General features: G+C 39.5%; 1 protein-coding gene across 2 annotated transcripts in view; it reads left to right on the forward strand.

The window, feature by feature from the left end:
• nphp4 (nephronophthisis 4) overlaps positions 1-23413 on the forward strand; it is a 163998-nt gene that overhangs the window by 99294 nt on the left and 41291 nt on the right. For both annotated transcript variants that reach the window (XM_071475288.1, XM_071475289.1), the window contains 3 exons: positions 5672-5829; positions 8282-8473; positions 12246-12433. In XM_071475288.1, the coding sequence (XP_071331389.1) occupies positions 5672-5829; positions 8282-8473; positions 12246-12433 (538 nt within the window). The remainder of the gene's footprint in view (positions 1-5671; positions 5830-8281; positions 8474-12245; positions 12434-23413) is intronic.

The following is a 23413-nucleotide window of genomic DNA, read 5'->3' on the forward strand; positions in this document are numbered from 1 at the left end:
TCTATTCACAGCTCCTTCTCTCTTCATATAACAGTCTCATCTGCACACACAGTGGACTCTCTCCAAGTCAGCAGAACGACTGCTTGAGGCCCCATGATGAATTGGGGATTTGGACAGCTCTGTGCACTCTGGACTTCATGAGTCCATGAGTCTGGAATTGCAGGGATTACTGGACATTTGAATTCAGCCTTTAACTATATTTTCTAGGAATTTAGTTGTACTCCCAGGAACAGTAATTCAGTCTTAAAAGTTTGTCTAGGTAACCTTGCAAGACAGATGGATTTCTCGCAACCATCTTGCCTGGCTCTTTGCTTGGATTGTACCAGAACCATAGCAGTTCAAACCAATCAATGTCCTATGTGGGAAGAACTACAGGCAGCTAATGGTGTGTCTCTGGCCATATCCACACTGCTACCTTTTTAAACGCATGACTTTTGCTACGTTTTCAAGCCCTGAAAATAGAGACTTTTGGAAATGCTGCTGGCCCTGTTTTAATTTGAAAACTCCACAGAGACAAAAAACAAACGGAGACGTTGATGAGGTCACATCTGGTTGCTCCCTGATTGGGTCTTATCAGCTACGACTAGCAGTGGTGAAAGCAAGTAATTGAATAACGAGTAATGAATTACAAGTGTTACTGACTTTGTTGTCTTTGCTAGCAGCTGGTGTGCAGTGAAATGCTGCATTTTAACTCTATATTGTAACAAACAGGTTCAGGTTATTTTCCAGTAGTTAAACAGATAATGTGGAAAACTCAGTAAATCACTGACTCATTCATTCATACTGTTATGGGTTTTAAAATTAGATATGTATTATGGGCTACTCTATAAGTTTTATTTATTCCCATTTGTTATCACAGTGGATTGTAGGTGCTGTTTCAGAGCTGTCCTGGCCAGTCCACCTGCTTTTACGCCTCAGCGCAGCTAAGAAGGACTTTGCTCATATTCAAACGAGACAGCAGTGGCTTTAATGGGTTTCTCCTATAATCCATATAGCTTAAGCTGTGAATCATATTGCAGGAATAATCCAGAAACTGTGGATCAGGCTTACTGGAGATAACAATAGTCAGAAGCACAACATGGCTAAAAAAGGCACAATTCAATTTGGTTCTGAAAGACTGACTAGTTCATGCTGTTGAAATATTGTCAGAACAACTAATCTATTTCCTAGATATCTATAGCTATACTGGTAGTCCAAAGTTGAGAAACATACTGTATTTTAGTATTTTTGTTTAAATGTCAGGCAGTATGCTTTCTGGGTAACCTGAGCTGTGGTGGAGCAGGTCGTCCACTGATTGGTGGTTCAGTCCCCAGCTCCTCCAGTCCACATGTCCTTGTCCTTGGGCAAGATACTGAACTTTAAATTGCCCCCGATGTATCATTTGTGTGCGAGAGTGATTAAAAAAAGTGCTGAAGTGACTGAGGGTTGTAGTGTGAAGTGCTTTGAGTGGTCGACAAGACTATAAAAGCACTAGGTAAGTGCAGTCCATTTACCATGAAGTATGAGATAGGTGTGCACCAATTGGCCTCAACATTTAAACTAGTTTTATATATATATATATATATATAAATATATATATATCTATATATACACACACACCAACCTGCCACAACATTAAAACCATTTACTGGTTTTGTAATGTCTTTATTTCTATGCAACACTACAAATTGCAGCTTTAGATTTATTAATCTCTCACAATCTAACTTGAAATTACTAGTAAATTGAATAAAACTCTTACAACAAATTTTATGATTGATTTATGTAACAACAGTATGTTATTTTTTTTTTTATAAAGGAATAATTTGTTTTTAGTCAGCTGAATGCCACTTCTTGATCTTTTTATGCCTCAGGTTGGGCAAGAGGAGAAAAGCCAAACTGTTTTACCACAACACCAATTTAGTTGTCTGTTAGTTAGGAACAGCTTGTTCACTTGAACATAAAGTACTTTTGGATAATTCACCTTCCATGAAGTAAAATAATATAAGGCATTAGTTCTGAATAGCCTTAAGGGATGCGTGGCTATTATGAACCAACACCCCAGAGAAAATCTGCACACCATCAGAGTTAAAGCAAGCTGATATCACTTTGTGGCAAAGTGGTAAATGCTTAAACATAGTGTGACAATAGTGGTATATAAGTGCAGAGGAGTCATGACATGAACTGACTCGGTTACATCAGTTACACAGTAATATTATCTAAGGTTTGACATGAGATACTGGTGATACCAGACCAAGTAAGACTGTAGCTGCAAAACCACTAAGTGCATAGATGTGTTCTATTGGTTTCACTTGACACACACATTAATGTGGTGTGTCGTCTTTCAGATGTTACATGAACTCACTTTGAGGGTCAAATCCTGTTGCCCTGTTTCAAACATCTTCTTCTAAACTCAGGTTTCTTGGTTGCAGTTGCATTTCTGTTATTCTGCAGCTGATTCTGTAGAACGCTCTTCTTCATATAGTTGCATCAAAAAAATACTGTCAACATTAAAATCAGGGATAAGTATGACACATATCATCCTAAAGTCCACTGGCTGCCATTAGTTTTCACTTATGATACTGTGAATGAGTTTTTGCCATATTCTCTTTGCATATATTGAGTCATTAAATCAGTCTGTGGAATTTATTGTTCAAACCTCCATTTGTCCTTGTTCATGACCTGAACACACCTGCCGATAAAAAGCAATTACTCATATGTCATTTGACAGGGTGGTCTTGATGGCAGCAGGTTCAGATACCATATAAAGCCATTACATTGAGCCTTTTAAACCTGCGAAGGCTTCTACGGCACATTGGCATCCTCTTAGGTTATTATATCACAGGCTGTTTGATCAGGAGAGGAACATGGATCTGTATGTTGTATCCATGTAGCAGCATGACTTTGGTAGAGGTTATTACCAGCATGTTTGATGGAAAGCCCAATAATGTACAGCCATGCATGTCCTCTGATAGGCCAGCTGAACCATTCGCATGTATCAAAGAACAGAAAAAAACATGCTTGACTGGAAAATGACACCATTAGCACTCCTTTGCTAATTATCCATGCTAATACCCCTCCAGATACGTGTGTGTCAGTGACAATGAAGAAGGGATTAATGTTTGCCACAAAAATTTAGGAATGTTAAATTGATCCACAGGCGTTAATTGTTCTTTTTCTTTTCCTTAAAAAAACAGATATTGTGAAGTAGAAAACAAAAGCAAAAATGGATAACAAGAAATTATTTTGTCAAACATAAGGATGTCAGGAACTGAGCTGCAGCTTACATTCAAGACCGCCCCTAAAACACAACATAAACAATAAGTTGTTGCCGTTTAACTCATCACACAGGAGTGGAGTTGGTGATGCAGTCCTGTTTACCTTTATCTAACTTGAAATGAGAAATCGACTGTCAGTGGCATTTTGGTTAAATTAAGTTCAGCAGAAAATACATCATCTTCACACACAAAAACAAGTTAATGCTGCATTTCATGGGTCCTTGGAAATGACCTGGAAAGACTTAAGTAGATTGGTACAAATTCTCTATTCAAACCCCACTTAATATACATTCAGTCCTGATGTATTAATTATCATTTTATTGCATGTATATGCTAAACTGTATGTCTACCTCTATAGACATCATTTTTGCATTTTCAGCTGGCTACCAAAATGAATTCTTAGAGAGAGGCTGGTGATATATTTGTGATTGTCAACAAATTGCATGAAAAGATCAAAACCAACAATTCATTGATTCTGCTGTGTCTGTGTATCCAAAGCCTGATACACCTTATTTCTCTGAGCTATAAATCTCCATTGTTGTCCAAAACTATCTGAAACACATCAGTGATCCCCACAACACAACACCACACTGGGTCACATGATGTTCCTTCATTAAAATCAACATAAGCATTTAGAGTCAGTACCACATACACCATCCTGCTGCCTCATTACCAGGGCATGAAATGTGTCTTAACTTCAGGCTGAAAGTAGTCCCCAGCTAATGCACGGTTTACCCCTATTCAAGTGGCATTTACTAAAAACTACAGTTTTGGAAATTACTGAGCCTTTTTTAGGAATTAGATATTTCTGACCCACTTTGAAAGATTTGCATCTTCACTGTGAACCAGTGGGCTTGAGGCCAGAGCCAGGGAAGGGAAATGGAAGCACTACTGCCACATTGTTGGTTTTGATCTTTTTGTGGGATTTGTAAACAATCACTATATACTGGAATGGACAGTTTAACAGTGTCAGATGTATATTGCAGGAGCTACTACTTCCTGATTAGAAACTACGAGGCTGGAGGAAAGTTGTTTGCTTGCAGTGACTCTAGTGTCCAGATATTCTGCTCTTTGATAGCTTGAGAAATTGCATTGGCACACCTACCCCTTTTCTCATGGTGATGTATTGTCTCCATGTCAAGTTTATTTATGGAGTATTTTCAACTTATAGGTGTGTTGTACAGTAGAGGTCAGAAAACAAGGGATTCAAAAACAGATCAAATCCAGTTAGTAAAATGCTCGCGATAAAACAGTACAACACAAAAGAAACGTGCAGAGACTTAATATTATATCCAGGTGCACAGATCCCAAACTAACACATGTTAATTTACAGATGTTATAGTTCCAAATAAAATTGTGATCTAGGAGAGTTACTTCCTGTGGCTTTGAACACTGACTCATATCCTGAACTAGAGTATTGGTGGTTTAACTGGCTGTTTAATGCCTTGTAACTGACAGATGAGCCTTCAGGAGCACTGAAGCCATTCACAAGGCCCAGGTAAACCTGAGAGAGGGTAAGCTCCTCTGTCCTCAGTGACATACGGCTCCTGTGTACTGAAGACCATTGTTTCTACAATAAGTATTGTTGGAGCAGCCAGAGTATTAAGTCATTTCCAGAATCACTTCCGACAAATCCACTACGAACTTCTCTCTTACCGCCTCATCGCTTTGACCCAAGCCTCCACAAAACAGTTTTATTCTCCAGGTAATTTCCATGCATCCAGCTGCCAATTATTTTTAATGAAGTCCTTTTTTTAGGTTGCCGTCACTGTGCCCAAGAGCACTCATTTCTTGTTGGACTTATCTTTGACCACACTTTTGTGCAATCAGCTTATAAATTAATAGAGACATCGGCTATATGTGACTCCGTGTGATGCTTGTGAATATGAACTCAGTGGATTGTAGGCAGTCTTCTAAGTCACTTCTGGTGGGGAAAGAAATCAACAGCGTGGGTGTAGAGTGACAACCATAATAATGCGCTGCTATGTTGCAGCAATACTACTGATTAAACAGTAATCTCATTTATATGCTGTATATTCCAGCCACTAGTGGCAGCACTAAGAGTACTGCTGCTGAGCAGCACGTGAGAAAAAACTGCCCCATCTTTAATTTTAGATGTTTTGTATTAACTTAAATCAAAGAGACCTCTCTGTCATTGTGAACCATTTTTTGTTTAGTTTTAGTTACTCTGTGTATTTCTTATACCATCACCTGAAACAACAGCCTTGACTGCAGAAACCTTCACTTCAGCTTTCTGGCTTCTTTATAAATTATATAAATAATAAATAATAACATAAATTAAAGCAATATTCATCCATATTGTTCGTTTAGTTCAGCAGTTTTCAAATGACTCCTTCTCATTTATCCACTGCTGACTGTTCACTTCCTTCATCTCCCATCATCCCATTGTGTTCTAGGCCTGCTCAGCTGTCAGCAACATTGCCCACCTGGAAATGGACCTTCAGCAGGAAGGGGGTGTGTCACCTTCAGCTCAGAATGAAGGAGATCAACTTCAGGAGCTGCCCTTCACACCTGTCCACGCCCCTGTCATCACTCTGGGGATGAATGTGCCTAGGTGAGCCCTTCTTATAGTCTGTTTCAGATATGGGGGCAATGATCTGTCGAGACGTGTTTATGCTCTACAAAGCCTCAGGAATGATATTTGTTGACGCTGCCAGGAACAAATATGATAAAGTTAAAAAGCCAAATAAAAAAAATCCCAAAACATGCAATGATGGTTGCATGGAAGGAGTTATAATAAAATAAATGGCCACATGAATAAGCAATGACTTTAGTTTTATCTTTTTATCTTGTAAATGGATTTTACTCTCAATAACAGACATTATTTCTTTAAACACCCTCTCCTCTTTGCCTCTTAGGAATCATCACTGATGTTAACCTCGGTTATTTGCATGAACCAAACTGAATCCAGTATCTGCGACCATTCTCCTCTTTGACACCAAAGACTAAACCTGATCCTGTATGAGGAGAAAGGAAAATCGCACCGCATGTATGTTCGTGTTGGCATCAGCTGTGTAATCTGAATTGCAATAAAGAGGCCAGCTGTTGTGAAGCCTTAAGCACTGGCCAGTATAATGATAGATGCTTGTGATGGTTAACCTTGAAAATCCATTAGCTGGTTACTGACTTGAGTGGAATTGCATTGTTGGTCAGCATTTCAGTGTAAAAAGGACGTTCTGGTGTATTCCAGACATATGAAACGAGCACCGTTTGGCCACCTGGCCTTCCTAGATTGATAGATACGGAGCTCGAGTTGGCAACACAGGTGTTCTGTTTTTTTCCCCCCATAGTTGTATTTTCTGTGATCACCTCCTCACTCAAGTTTCTGGTTTAATTACCTTCTCCATCACAGCATGTGAAAGTGATCTGAGTGTTGTTTAAAAGGAGACATTATTGGATTAAGTCACTTTAAACATCCTTTTAACTTGTTACTATTTTATCTGGCCCAGCATCTTGGTGTCAACACTAGTACAGTCCTTCATTACCACAATAGTTCACTGTCTTGCTATCTGAAGGGGGATATCGATCGGCTCACTAATTGGCAACATGTGTGCACTGGCCAGTATAGTGGTGTTGTCAGTAAGTAGCAGAATTCAGCTCAGAGCCAATTTAAGGGAATCGTTTTGTCAGCCTTTACATCCCACTTTAGGTAATGGTCTCAGCATTATTTGTTAGTAAGGAAATTCATGATTAAATCCAGCTGTAAGGGAGACGTTTTGGATTTGATTTAGTGGAGCAGAATGCAGTGGAATGACCTCACCGTTTACATGCAGCTAATAATAGAGATGGGAGAGGATATCATAATGGCAGCGGTAATGTAGCAAGGTCTGTTGTGAGGTGCGACACCGACTGAGAATGAAAGCCCTGCAAATAATCGGCACGCTAACTCGGAAACAAGGCATTGCATTAGTACAGAGAGTCTGTAAATAAGCAGCTGGCATCGAAACAGTTTCCCAATCCCAGAGTTTGGATCCAGACACGATGCTGTTCAGTTCAGTGGGCTGAAACATCTCTGCCTCTTCACTCAGAGCCAAAACATCTTTTTGACTGTTTTTGGTGTGGAATGACCCAATTCTTGAAGAACAATGAAGTCTAAAGAAGTTTAATTGAAGTTGCTGTGCATATCTGATTGAGCCCCTTTTGAAATAAAAATGATGGCTTCAATATTAATCTGCTGGGTCTAAATTAAGATATAACTCAGAGAGAGGGAAAGGCATGAAATCGACACAGCCACAGAGGAAAACCCAATCAAATGTCTTCCTTAATTAGTTTGATCAAAGCTTCATTCTGCCACAAATTTGACGACGTGGCCTCGACTGTTTACCAACTGGACACAGGCAACATCACTGTTATGATAAGCACAAGCATCATTTTTCTGTGCATGCACTGTAGCCAGCCATCTGTGCACTGTGTTTATCATGCCCACAGTGTCTGGTGTCAGTGCTGAAAGTATAAGTTATGAATGTTACCATAGTTGCAGAAAAACAGGTGGCCACTATGATTAGAGGTAAATGCCAATTATACTAGAAAATCCTGAGGGAGCACTTTGGCACCCATTCTCTCTGCGCTGTAAGTGTTTATGTGGTGCTGCTGCTTAACATATATCGCTGACTTCCTCATGCTGTATAATCACAGTTTGGACGCATTTCTTTGTGAAGTCCGGTTGGACATTGAAATTCAGGTTCGGTGCGAGAGGATGAGGTGAGTAAAGTGAAGTTGTCTCTCAGAGGATAAACATCCTGAGACAGGATGGAACTGATCCAAGATGAAGAGCGCTGGGTTTAAAATGATGAAACACCGTAGTTTTCTCTTTCAGAGCCAAACATTTTTTTCTGCCTCATTTACAAACACAAATCACCCAAGTGAGGCCAGTGCGGCAGGGAATAAAAACATTACATCCTGCTGCTGGTAAAGCATCAGGAGCAGCGTTCACTGAAGTCGTGGTGAATGATTGATGCGCACTCATGGATCTGGAGCTTTTCTCTAATTTAACCCTTCCTCTGTAGTTCCTCCACAGTCAGCTCCAGGAGCTCGCTTGCCCACCTCTACTCCGCCGGCTTCCCAGAGATTGTCGACTGTAGCGGGCAGGTGGCGGAAGTCCTGGATCCCACAGAGCCAGTGCCCTTTGACCCCCAGCGTGAAGAGACAGACCTCCTACAGGGGAACCTGCTGGTGTTCCAGTTTCTGGCGTTCACCAGGTGAGGCCTCCAGTTCTGGGTCACACAAGGCTGCAGCGTAGCTATTGACTGACAGCAGCGGCTCATGCTGTGAGGTTGTGCGCAGTGTGTTTGCTGTCGTTATAGAGATCAGTATAAATTTGGCCTGTACGCTATGACAGGTTAGATGCTATCATTTGCTTCACGAGTGTTGCTGTAAATATAATTATTCCTGTTTCCAGAAATGTCACAACTGTTGTGTTGTAAGTGAAAGAGAGTGGCCCTTGACTTCACAGCAGTTTAGTCACTTGTCATTGAACTGCACACAGGAGAAGATACATCTGTGATTGTTTGACAGCCAAACACAACGCCTACTCAGCCTACCTAGACTTGTCCCTTTTTTTTGTTTTTGCAAGATTTCAGTTTACCTAAACCAGGCATAAAATCTTGCCACTCATCCTCTGCTGTTATGTCAAGTGCATACCCACACACACCACACACCGCACACGTGCACTCACAAGTTCAGAATAACACGTAAACACATTTCCCATCAGCAGCCCATCACAAAAACCCTGGAACCAGCGTCCCCTCTGTCAGGGGCTGACAGTGAAGGGTGGGGGGGGTTCCTGATGGATGGGCACAAAACACACCACTCTTTGTGTCCTTCCATCTCGTCAACAGCACTGTCAGCAGTTTGATAAACCCAATTCACATATGTCATGTTCATCATAGACTCACCACCACGCTTCCTTTGCACCAATCTCAACTCTTTTTATTTGCTTACTGTTGGGGACGTGTTGCATAATGCTCCTCTCAGCTGAGTTAGAGTTGATGTATGGAAATCTAAATGTTAAACTGGGGAGACAATAGCAGACATATTGATTTGAAATTCCAGAAACAGATATTTACTATTCCACACTATTGAGTAACATAGAGTGACGTTTTTGGTGAAATTCACAGTTTCAGTGAAAAATATGGCACCTGCACATAGAGCATCTTGTAGATCTGAAGCCTTTTTGTTGGAAGTGTAGCCGAGATCCCCACATCAACTCATTCAGGCTACTCTTTGTGTCCAATGTGCACTCTGGATGTATGTTGTTATATGACATGATGCTGGTAGAAGATGTCAGTGGAGAGGAGGAAAAAGTGGCAGGACAGAGGCTCATGACTTTTTTTTTTTTTTTTTTGTAATCTTAACACTGAAGTGTTTTTCTTTCAGTTAATGGCAGTGTGTGTCACAGCCCCTAAAATCAGACATATGTAAATCAGAGGTAACTTTGCTGCCTGAATTGCAGCCACAGTGAAACCAAACTGAACTGAATTAAAGGATAACTCTGGTTCGGGCACGCGGTGAAGTCACTCAGAAGAAGTCAGACAGAGCGAGAAGCATGAGCAGTCACACAGGTTGTAAACAAAAGCCCGGGTTGGGCAAAACTACTCACTAAACTGCCAGATGAAAATTTCATGCTATGTGTTTGATTAGCTGGACAAAAGACAACAATCCAGGCAGGAAGGTGCAATACAAGACCTTTAATGTCCAAACAAGAAGGAGACTGGAGATTTTAAAGCTTTAGTATTTATGGTATTTTCTGATGATTGTAATTGTTATTGTTCATTATTTGTTTCTTGTATTGTGTAGTTGTGTTGTTATTGTTGTTGATTGTCTTATTCTTCTTCTCAGGTCTCTCTTGAAAAGGAGATTTTAACCTCAATGAGACTGCCTGATTGAATAAAGATTAAATAAAAAATAAATGAAATAAAAACTTACTCGAAGACTGTCAGGAATCGGACACAGGAGATCAAACTCAGGAAAAACAGGATCAATAGCAAAGATAAAAATAAAATGAAATAGAAGGATGCAGGGGACTGACAACAAAATTTCCATGGGAACTAAACAGCTGAAATGACACAGACAGGGAGCAACACAGAGACTAAATACACACAAGGAAGGCAAGGGTAATAACACAGGTGAATCACATTATGGTGGGGCAGACAATCACAAAGGAGGAAACGGGACAAAGACAGGATGTAAAATACAATTACAGTATAAACCAGGAGATAAACGACTGTCCAAACATAAAGAGTCAAACAAAGAGTCATCAGAAATAGTCCTGTCAGGTGAAACCATGACACTTCAGTCACAATTATAAGTCACACATTGACTTCCTGCCATCCTGCTGTAGTACCTTCATTTTTTTTTTGTTTACTCCAAACTGCTGGCAATTAAATCACCTCCTGTCTGCAGGCAAGTTGGAGCAAGGTTTGGTAGTAAAAACTTATTATATTGTCAGATTACAACAGCAAATATTTAAAGCCTCTGGGTAAGTAGCAACGCTGTGGTATTATCATTTGGAGACGGTAAAACAAAACAGAGATTTTAATATCGGAAAGTATGGATTTTTACTTCAGCTTGTGTTTGGTGATGGCACGAAACCTTATTTGATTCTTCTGGTTCATTTTCATGGCCGCCTTGAGGCAGTCTGGAGTACAACCGAAACTACAACCTTGAACATAAACTCGCTGTAGAGCGTGGTGGGTGGGGGGGGTTACCTCATAATTATGACAAACAGGTATGACAGGCAGGGGTTTAGCCAGGAGTAGCAGCAGCACTTAGGCAAGCGGGGAGCCTGTGGATAGGCAGCGTAGTTACTGCCTCTCACCCGGACGCCATAATTATCAATCTTGAATGTTTACAGAATGAATATTAATGTGGGCTCCTCTGTGAAGATGGAGCACGGCAGCATCTTTAACAGTGGAATATCAGAGCGTGTGATTGACTGGGAGGTCACACACCGCTCTTATTAGATTCCACTTTGAAATCAGCAGCTCTGACGGCCTGTCCTTGGTCGTGGGAGGCCTCCAGCGCTCCCTGCTTGGTTTCTAACGCCTTTTCTTTTTTCCTCATTATTGAAAAACCAGATGACTGATTGCTTATCTATTCATCAGACAGAAAGAAAAAGGAGCTCATCCTGAAACTCGCTCTTTATTTAATGTGTTCGGTGCTATCGAGTGCTTGCAGGCTCTCTTGGACTTTTTTTGGGCTGTCCACAGTTTGTGTGTGAGTTTAGATTTGTGTGTGTGTGTGTGTGTGTGTGTGTTTGTGTGAAATCACACTCAGAGGGTGGTGTTTGTGTGAAAAGGAATACACAACACCAGCAGGTCCTCGTAGTCACAGAGACTTTTTTTTTTCCATAGGAGTCTTAGTAAACAAACAAACAAAAAACTTAACGGAGTGTTTACAGACAACCAAGAATAAAAACATAATTAAACACTTTTTTTTAATATAAACGGGCAGATTTTCTGTCTGCTACACATCTAATAACACGTTTTCATGCTGGCTTTAGTTTTGAAGAAGCCAAGTGATCCGCTTATTATGAATCAAAGGTGTAATGCGAAGTTTACACTTTCTCAATGAGCAGTGCAAATTACTGCCACTTTTAAGGTTAGCCCTTTCATTCCTAATCTACATTTTGATTATAGGCTTTTCATACTTAAGCAGCTGTAAAGCTGAATTAGCAGCTCCTCTAGGACGTGAAAGAAATACATATTTGATTTTTTTTTTCTGTCCTGGAATTGTCTGAGGTAAATCATTAACTGAGTTTTCATTTACTCTCCCAGGTTTTAATAACATTTTCAGACACTGATTTTCAAGTATGCAAACCTCTTCACTCCCCGCATAGATTTTGTAAAGATCAAAGTTAGCATTTCATTGGTAATATTCATGATAGAAAATCAATCACTTGTGCATTTATTTACATGCACTTTGTTGCACTGAGCACTCATTATTTTCTGAATACATTGTGTCTTTTGACAGAATACCAGCGCCGGCTGTTGGTCCTGACTGGCCCGACAACATCTACTTCACCTTCCAGTTTTATCGCTTCCCACCAGTCACATCGCAGCAGCTCAAACTACTGACCAGTGACAAGGTTCAGCACAAAACTAGCGATCCACTTCCATGTGTCCTGGCCTCCATCAACAAAGGTGGCACTGTCAACTCTGGTAAGGATCCACCGCTGGAAAAAAAAAAAAAAATTCTGTTCAATTTCTCACTCAAGTGGACAGTCATGGCCTCCATCACCACAGCAAATATTTGTAGTGAATGAAACTGTCCTTTCTCAAGGCTTTTTTGGCTCTCTGGGTTCCATGCACGTTGAGGATTTTTAAAAAGATTTGTGCAATTCAAGCTTTACAAATTAATACTTTCTCTCATACTCTTTCAACAGCCATTCGCTTCCAGTCTTATTAGCATGGTATGAAACTGCAGAGACATGAACCTTGCTAGAGAAAGCTAAGAACAACACGTCAGGCTATGTGATCACTGCATGGTTATACAGCTGAGAACATGAACTGATGAATACATGCTGTTTGGTGCATTCGCGTCCATGTCAGACGGTACGCTGTACGCTGTTACAGATCCTGGATATAAGTCAGGCTGTGAGTTTTATTACTGCTCTCCAGGTTAACATCGTACAGTCGGTGCCTACAAACTCTTAAGCTCGTTCCATGATGCTCCATGATGTTATCTGACGCTGAGGCACTTCTCTTTCAATCAGCCGAGCAGGCGCTGATTGATGTCAAGTCTATTCATGTAGCAACTAATGAAATGGAAGAGATATTACAGCTTCTGACAGAGCGTGATATTGAACACACAAACAACCCCCCTCCCCCCCACCCCCCACCCCTCCGGTTCCTACACCTACCCATATACTCCATTCCCCAGACACACACTCCAGTCTAACACCATCAATATTTCTCTGTCTGTTTCTGCGTCTCTCCAGTGTGCACTTCCACAAAGCCCTCCTACATTCAGACAGATCCCTCCATAAATTCTAAGGCTAAGACCCTTTCCAGTTTTCTCCTGACAACTGCTAAACTTCTTATTTGAAGGATTAAATGCTAATTAAATTTGCTGCTTCTCTGTCAGGTAATTGTTTCTGCTGGTTTCAAAACCTGACTCATCTGTCTTTAGTAACTTTACTTTATCACCCACAGAAATACCGTAAAATTAAATACTGTCTACGAACAAATGAGAGCTATCATTTCTATATCTATTCATATTAGTTATTGGAGTTTGTGAGTTTGTGCCCTTATAAGGAATTTCTAAATGGTTTATAATTAGGTTTTTAATTTGGTTTATAAATCATAAAAAAACAATTATAAACAAGTTATAAGACAGTTTTCATACACTGTTTCTGGCTCACTATTTGGCAAGATCAAGTTAATGCTTACTACTCTTTAATCTTAGTAATGAGTTACTACCATTTAAAACTGGCAAAAAGGAGCCTTATTATTATTATTATTATTATTATTATTATACAAATAGGCTCCCTTTTACCAGTTGTAAGTAACATGTCATATCAACACCTGTGATTATAATGAGATCAGCTAGTGATTGAATGTCAAGGTAATCAATATTACCAAGGCCTTAGGGTATGAATCTGGTAATTTGATATGATAATTTAATACGCCAAGTGAAACTTTTTGATCATTAAGATATGCTGATGGTGGTTAAATGCTAGTTAACAAACATCTGATGAAGCAGTTAATGATACCAATGCTGGATGATGGAGAAAACAAAGAAAGCAAAATAACTTATGAGATATGAGGCTTAACAGTACAGATAAATGTGGGCTCACTATTTGGCAAGCAACAGGTCACTACTGCCCTTTTTATCTGATGTTTTTTAAATTATTTATAAGGTGTTAACAAGCTAATTGATAAACTATTTATGAACATTCATAAATCCTTTATAAGGGTAGTCTTATTGTAAAGTGGTACCAATCTGTTTTTTTTGTAATACCATCACAAGCAGATATGAGAAATGTTTGTGAACATATGGAAATGATCTTCATTTTTTTGTAATAGCTCCCTAGATTACAAGTTTCATTAGGTAAATATATCAGATTACAGACAAAAGGTAGAACAAACAATTACACAACAACAACTGGAGATTCTCTTTGTCTGGTCTTAATGGAGAGATTGTAATTTGGTTTAATGTTACTGATATTTACACAACAGTAACATAATCAGAGTAATGTGAGATAAAAAGAAAACAAAGGGAGAAAATGACTGAAATTAAACTGTATTTTATTCCTTATCTCTGTGCAATTATATGCTAAAGTAGGAAAGACAACAGACAAAACATCCAGACAGCACTTGTGTGAACAAACAAACCAGTCAGATAAAAATTCCTTTGACTGCTATTAAAGACATCACGGAGAAGCTTTTGGAATCATTTTAAAGTGAAACTATGAAAGTTATGAAGAAAAGAAATATCAAATAACACTTGCAAAATGCAGCTTTGCTTAATTCATCACACTCAGGGGTTTGTCACTGCAGCCTCACTTGGTCATTTTACTGTCGTTTTGCTGACTTTATGACTCTTCTTGCTACTGTCACCTTTTAACATGTCACAACATTTCAATGGTTTTATCTCAAACATGAAAAAAGAGTCAAACCCACTGCACTTCACCAGAAGATACCTTTATTGTTCACTTTTTGTCGCCTCATTCCACATTTCAGTCAGGTCACCTCTGAAGCTCTTCCACTAACCTCAACTCTTTCTAACTCCACAACCCCATTTTTTTATTTTTTGTTTTCAGCGTCCAAGTTTTCAGCCCCAACCGATACTGACTCAGGTGACATCACCTGAGGACGTTCATCACACTTCATGCTGCTCCCTGTGACATGTAAAATTGTTGGAGTTTCCTTTTAATTGCAATAATCAATACTTGTAGCTGCAGTCTAGACCAATCTAAACAGTAAACTGACCAGTCCTCCTTTAAGAGCAGTGATCACTTATTCACTTATTCACTATTATTAATGTTGTTTTGGACTTGTGTGTATGTGTGGCTCAAGTCAGGTCGCTGTACTTGATGATTTTACCATTTAACTCTGAACATTGTCAGTACTTGTAACAGATTTTAAGCCTTTCTGTTTCTTTGTATAGAAAGTGTGTTAACCACTAACAGGGAAAATCGACTTGATTGAGTTTGTTTTTCTTTTTTAGTGGTTGTGCGTCTTCGTACCCCTGAGGCAGTTCTGTCTTCTACATGCTTCATTGCTGAGACAAGCTGTTGGTATTCAGTGCAGCCTTGAGAAAATATAAAAATCATGTTTTGTTTATTTTTTTTGGATTCCAGGTAGAGTTTTCCTCGGTGCCGTCCTCTACTCCTTATTCAGTCTTGTTGTCATGTCTCTGTCTGTGAAAACAACTGCAGACCCCTGTCCTATTCAGTGAGCCCCAACCACATGATGTTCTGTAGAATCTCTGGCCTCCTGTAACAGAGCAGGAAACCTTTAAACTGTCATACTCTCGTCATCACATTGGTTGGATTTGACTCTGATCAACACAAGTAAAAATACACAGTTTTTCAGATTTTTTTTTTCTGCCCTTGGATGCTTAAACCGCAGTTATAGAACTGGGTTCTGATTGACGGTTACATTTTGGATCTTCTTACAGGATCACAAAATACCTCCATTCACTCTGTGGTGCACAAATCTTTTGTTGACTCTTCTATTTGTCCTTGTTCTTTTTTATTACTAAAAAGTAATTTTCAAAACATTTAGGTAGCATTAGAAGGCCTCTCATTTTCAGCTGGCATAACAGCTTTTGAATGGAGTGCCTTTGTTTTTTATCCGACTTTTCCTGTCGGGTAAAAGCAGCTCAAGGTTTTCACTTTTCCTATGAAACATCTCTACATATACTTGATGGATTGGTGGAATATTTTGTACACACGTTCATTGTGCCAAGAGGATGAACTTAGTGGATCCTGTGATTTTTCCTGTGAAATTTCTCAACAGCTATTGAATGGTTTTTTGACACACACATTCACATTCCCCTCAGGATGAATTGTAATAACTTTGGTGACTCTGTTTGGAGACTTTTTAAAAATTCAGGTCCATCATCATGTTGGTTTCTGACCAAATAGCTGCAGACTCAGTGACGTTCCCATCAGTCTCAGCTGTACTTAGTGTTTAGCACGTTTTGGGATATTTAGCATGTTAAGATGCCAAACCTGGATGGTGAACACCACCATGTTAGCATTGCCACAGTCAGCCGCGGTCCACCCGCGACATATTGAGGTACATGCTCTTTTTCGGACTCAGTTAAATCATCCATAGGTTTCGGTCACATGACAGCCACATGATGTACATGCAAACCCATTATATGCATAAATACAATCACAAGTACTAAAACATAACGATATAAAACATTGAAACATAGCGGTAAAGAAATATAGCAAGAAAAGAAATACATCAGGCCAGTAGCTGTCATACCTTCAATATGGCCAGATTAAAACAGAGGTGGCTCTGCATTCTAAAAAGATATCACTCAATTAAAAAAAAAATAAAATAAAAAAAATAAATAAATATATATGTGTATATATGTGTGTGTATATATATATATATATATATATATATATACACACACAACCCTCAGTTCACTCAGATATAGAAAACAATAACAGTGCATGAAATCACCACTCAATAAATAACACAGACATACTCAGATACCTGAAGAGAACATGAAACATTGAAACCACTGGAATATAAAGATATCTGTTGACAATATGGGCAGTCACAGGAGAGGACATATACTGTACACCAGTGGTGAGGGATGTGTCTGCTACACTGTGTAAAAAATGAAATATAAAGTGTGATACAGTCTGGGAACAACATGATGAGCTGAAGGCTTTAAATTCATGAATTCATGAATCTGAAAAACCAACATCTAGACTTGTGGATTCCAGTGATCACAGAGGGAGATACCTTAAAACCAAATTTTTTACCATGAATGTACAGATAAAAATTCAGTGATGCGTGCCGTCTCTTACCACACTGCATCTGTCAAGAAGAACTTCCCTATCTCACAATTCAGTCGGATCAGACGGATACGTAGCTGGGATGAGGATTTTCAGGATCAATCAGCTGTACTTAAGGATCGTTTCAGAAAAAGGGCTTTAAAGGAGGAGTGGATCACAGAGGCATCCAGGCGGTTTGATGAAATCTCACAACCTGAAGAGTTAAATCAAAGTAACTTGTTTCCAGGGTCACCAGTTGTTTTCAGCACTCACCTGTTGGAAGAAAACATATTGGCACATCATAGATCCAGACTCCTCTGTGAAAAGATGATTCAATAATCCTCCTTGTGTTGTTTATCAAAGACCACCAGATGTTTATAATATGCTAGTAAGAGCAGACTTGCCTCCACCCACCCACCCCTTCACACCTCCTCAGCCTGATCCCTCTTGGCAGTTACAAATGTGGGCACTGGCATTGCAAAAGTATACAGAGCCATTAGAATAGCTATAGAATGGCTATAGACTCATTCACATACAAAAGTCATACTGTCATCCTCACTCAGACTGAATCTTTAATATCAAGGAAACACACATGTGCTATTTGTAACCAGGATGTAACAAGCACAACTGCTGTCCATTTTGAAAAAGACCAGCATGGCGTATACACTCAATGAAACTGAAAGTGATACTGACTCTCGACTCCTGAGGAGAGAACTGTTTTGGATGTACATGTCACACCCAGGGGTCTGAATGAGGACTTCAGACCTCTCCTGTGACTGCTCATGTTGTCGGCAGATATCTTTATATTCCAGAGGTTTCAATGTGCCGTGTTCTCTTCAGGTATCTGAGTATTCCTGTGTTGTTCATTTATATATTTGTGTATCATTTATCGTGTAGTGATTTCATGGATAGTTAGTGTTTTCTATGTCTGAGTGAACAGCTGAGGGGTGGATACTGCAGACTTTTTTTTTTTTTTAAATGGACTGATATCTTTTTAGAATCTGGAGGTGCCTCCACAGCCATGCTGACAGTATGACGGCTACTGGCCTGATGTATTCCTATTGTACTTTGAGGATCCTTTCTATATTTCTATAATATATAATCTGACTTTGAGTGCATGTTCTGAGTCTATCACTGGTGGATATCTCTTTAAAATTACATCAGGTAGCTACAGTGTGCAGACCTATATTTTTCTTTCTCACAGAGTTTCATTACAACCAGCACCTGTTCATGTTTACATTTAAATAGATGAAGAGCTTAACACTTACACTAAGATTTTCCGACTGCACTGAAGCTTTCCTGCTGTCCCTCACTTGTAAGTTGTTTTGGACAAAAGCCTCTGCCAAATGAATATAGGTAAATGTAAATGTTATAGACTCTTTGCCGAAAGAAGTAGAACTCTGACATCACTCCACAATCACAGGTGGATCCCAAAACCAGGGGTCTGCTCTCCTTAAACAGTTTAGGTACACATGTCACATCAGTTTTAATATTTGAAATCTCCCAGTTAAACCAACATTCATATTTTGTCTGTATTTTAAGCTTGTAAGTAACAGGACTCCCAGTCTTTGAACCAACTAGCTTGTGAAAATGAACCTGTGTTGTTGTGCGTCTTTGGATCTGCACAATTTTTTATCTAATCAACCATTTTAAAACCAATTCAGAGCTATTTTAACTCCTTTACAGCACCATTGTGAAGAAATTACCATTGCAGTTACAATACAGTGACAAATCTTCTATTTCACTAATTTCATGTCCATGTTCCAATTTAATACATGATGTTAATGTAAAACACTGAACACTGGCTGCACTGCATATTGCACTGGCTGATCCAGCAAGATATGAACAATTCAAGTATTGTGCAAGATCAATGATCCGCTGACTGCTCTCTCATCATTCAGTATGAATGTGTATGTGAGGGTGAAAGGCAAAGACAGAGGTTGAGAGAGAATTTGTAATCTGACTTTGAGCTTCAAAGCTGCTGCAGTTATTCGGCCTTGTGGTTCTGTGTCCTGCTGGGTGGAAGTTTCCCCAAAAGCCCATTGAATTCTTAAACCCGTTTTAGGCTGTGGATGGACAACCCTTTCATGTCTCTTCCAGAAAAGTTGTTTCAGAATAACTATCAAGTCGGTTTTACAGCTACACTTGATCAGATTTTATGTCACATGTCACATGTGGGTGCAAATGAGGAACATCCCAGATTTGATCTGTCTTCAGATTAGTTTCTGCTGCTGGGCCTGTTTTACTGGGACTCATCTCTTTAAACAGGAAGTGATATGTGAAAGATATGAAATGTAAAAAATATGAAAAATTCAGAGTAAAATCCAAAACTTCCTTTGTGTACTGACCTGGTTGAGTTGAGTTGAGCTGTAATTCAGAAATGTTCAAGTCGTGGTCCCAAACCTGCAGAATATTACATGCCGTTCTAACATCTATTATTTTTTCCTACCAAAGACAGTAGGTTTCTCTCAGTTATCTTATGATACAAAGACCAGAGGACAGACAGCTTCTTCCTTCAGCCTTCAACCTGTATTTAACAATGTGACACTAAACACTCAAGAACTGAGGACGGAAAGAGACACAGCTCGGCATCCTACTGCAAATAATGTCTCAAAGACTGATTTTGCTCAGGCAGCTGGTTTAATATTTTTACAATTATGTGCAAGCAATTCAAATGTTTGAACTGCAGGTAATAACAATTCCAAGAATTCACCAGCGAGCAAAGGAATTTTCCATTTGCTGCTTTTGAATTAATATGTTTTTGAGGCCTCAACAAGAGAGAAATTTATTTTAAAACCAGCAGTGGGACAAACTGGAAGTTCTGAGTAGCTTATGGTAACAACAGATCAATATGTGAGCAGTGTTATTCTAGGCAATTATTTGCCAGGGATGGGAATAATCCAGTATATAGCCAGGGTCCACCCACATAGCTGTTTACATTCGCCTCCTGATTAGAGCTCTTCTCAGGACTGTGTGGGCGTGTACAGACTGTGCTTGATTGACATGTCTGTGACTCAACAGTTGGTTGTGTTACATCTTTGAAGGTGAATTCCTATAAAATGCGAAACCCAATTGGTGCCACAAACAATGCATCAGTTGAACATACGTTAGATATACAGTTGTGATCAAAATAATAGCAGTGTGTTTAAAAAAGTGAGTGAAGCTCAAAATCCTTATAATAGCTTTTATTTCCATACACGCAAACGCATTGGGAACACTGCACATTCTTTTCCAAATCAAAACATGAAGAAAATCTTTGGCTGTTCAAAAAAATAGCAGTTTCTGCATTTTTCCTTACAAACTCAAACATTTACTGTATAAACTGAAAATTGCTTGAAGATTTAGCTTTCCTGTGAACCACTGAACTAATATTTAGTTGTATAACCACTGTTTCTGAGAACTGCTTCACATCTGTGTTGCATGGAGTCGACCAACTTCTGGCACCTGTGGACAGGTATTCCAGCCCAGGACAATTGGACTACATTCCACAATTCCTCTGCATTTCTTGGTTTTGCCTCAGAAACAGCATTTGTGATGTCACCCCACAAGTTTTCTATTAGATTAAGGTCCAGGGATTGGGCTGGCCACTCCATAACGTTAATCTTGTTGGTCTGGAATCAAGATGCTGCTCCCTTACTGGTGTGTTTGGGGTCGTTGTCTTGTTGAAACACCCATTTTAAGGGCATTTCCTCTTCGGCATAAGGCAACTTGACCTCTTCAAGTATTTTGATGTATTCAAACTGATCCATGATCCCTGGTATGCAATATAGGCCCGACACCATAGTATGAGAAACATCCCCAGATCATGATGCTTGTGCCACCATGCTTCACTGTCTTCACAATCTACTGTGGTTTGAATTCAGTGTTTGGGGGTCATCTGACAAACTGTCTGCGGCCTCTAGACCCAAAAAGAACAATCTTGCTTTCATCAGTCCACAAAATATTGTGCCATTTCTCTTTAGGTCAGTCACTGTGTTCTTTTGCAAATTGTAACCTCTTCAGCACGTCTTTTTTTCAACAATGGGACTTTGAGGGGGCTTTTTGCCAATAGCTTGGCTTCCACAGGTAACTACTCACAGGTAACTTTAGACCTTCTGTGATCACCCTGGAGCTGATCATTGGCTGAGTCTTTGCCATTTTGGCTGTTCTTTGATCGATCGGAAGGGTAGTTTTCGGTTTTCATCCACGTCTTTCCGTTTTTGGTTGCCATTTTAAAGCATTTGAGATCTTTTTAGCTGAGCAGCCGATCATTTTCTGTGCTTCTTTATATGTTTTCCCCTCTCCAATCAACTTTTTAATCAAAGTATGCTGTTCTTCTGAACAATGTCTGGAATGACCCATTTTACTCAGATTTCCAGAGAGAAACGCACTATAACCAGCATGTACAACATTTGCTGCCTTCGTCCTTAAATAAGGGCCACCTGTTTGATACCTGTTTTTTCACAGAATGAATGACCTCACTAATTGAACTCCACACTGCTATTATTTTGAACATGCCCCTATCAATTAATGATTCAATTACACAGAACCAGCAGCATGCATGTCATGACTGTTGGGTCTGTTGGTTTTTTTATTACAGTACTCTACTACACCTGCTAGTAAATTATTGGCCATGTAGAAATGTAATTTCTACCAAAAACTGTGATTGATCTGGTGAGTGATGTTGGACTGCTATTATTTTGAACACAACTGTATGCACCAAGCGTGTGTGTGTGTGTGTGTGTGTGTGTGTAACAGCTCAGTCTCAGAACTTACCAGGAACTCCACTTCTCTGTGTTATTTTCTTGCTTCTCTTGGCTCTGCACATTTTATAATTGGTGTCAGAAAGCCTCTCAAATTAAAGCAACAAAAAGGATTTAACTCACAAGCATGCAACTTTATTAGTTGTTATCCTGCAGCTACTTTGTCAACCTGAAACCAGAGCTTATATAGAATCTAACCCTGTGGCTGTGAAATGTCCTTCATCAGCTCAAAGATCTGCCAATGAGATTAAGGATGAAGTCGTATGTCCAATATTAAAATAATTAAAAACACCATTGGTTGCAAATCTGCAACACTTACAGAACACTTATTCATTTGAATATTACCTCACTGGTTTATAGCATAGACTGTCCATAAAAATGACAGACTCCAGGTCTGAAAAGTGAAGCCAATACTGAAGAGCCTTAAACCTTCATTCTATCTAATGAAGAGGAAGAAGTCAGGTTGTATTGAAGTCTATGTGAAAATGTCTCTACTTCTCACTTGATTTATTACCTCAGTAAACATTTTCCTAATGAGTTTATGGTCTCAGTCTCTAGTCTCAAGTCTTCTTCAATACAACATGATATTCATTTTTTTAATTATGGTCCCATTTAGAGGAAACTAGACCATAGAGTGGGGTATGCATTAGGGCGGGGCTACCGTGTGATTGACAGACTGTACCCCACACAAATACAGAGCAGGTCAGATCCAACCCTCACTCCTCCTCAGCTTCACCTTCTCCTCCAGATATGGTTTCTTCTAGTTCTAGGGTTAAAATCATGATTTCATGAGTGTGAGGGGACCATTGTGTTCATGTGTTCATATTTTACACTACTAACTTGGTTAAGTTTAGAGAGCAATCAGCTGCTGGCAAAGTCTGACACTCCAACTTCCTTCCTCTGTGGATTTTGTGGTTTTACAGCAACGTCACTCTACTTCCTGTCATTTCTGGGCATTTGGTGAAACTACTCTGATCTTTTTTCTTGGGAGGACAGTCTCTCTTACAAATACACATTAGGCTACATATCTTAACCCCATAAGATATAACATGTCAATCAAAATATGTGGGTTGCTTGCCCTCGGTGAAGCAAAATGGTGATGAATTGATCTAAAAATGTTGTGGATTATTACTTCTCGGTGTTGCTGTAGAAAGCTGTCAGAGCGTTCTATCAAATCTGACGAAGTGGATCATTTCCCTGATGTTGCAGTGAGAAGCCCTGAGTGGCTAGTATATGTTTTTTCTTTTTAAACAAAAGAGCAGTTTCCCGCAGACATACTGGTAAATGTAGCCTTCATGTGATGTTCTGGTTTGCATCAGTCTATAACTGCATCTATCTCTGCACTCTCTGCATCCTCATTGTTTTCTTTGCCTGCAGGCTTCGCAGCGTTGTCGAGAGTTGTTGATGCCCGGCAGGATTTTCTGCCTGCCCAG

This window comes from Trachinotus anak, unplaced genomic scaffold, assembly GCF_046630095.1.
Source record: "Trachinotus anak isolate AG129_WGS33_773 ecotype Australia unplaced genomic scaffold, CSIRO_AGI_Tana_v1 ptg000004l, whole genome shotgun sequence".
In the NCBI taxonomy this organism is placed as follows: domain Eukaryota; kingdom Metazoa; phylum Chordata; class Actinopteri; order Carangiformes; family Carangidae; genus Trachinotus; species Trachinotus anak.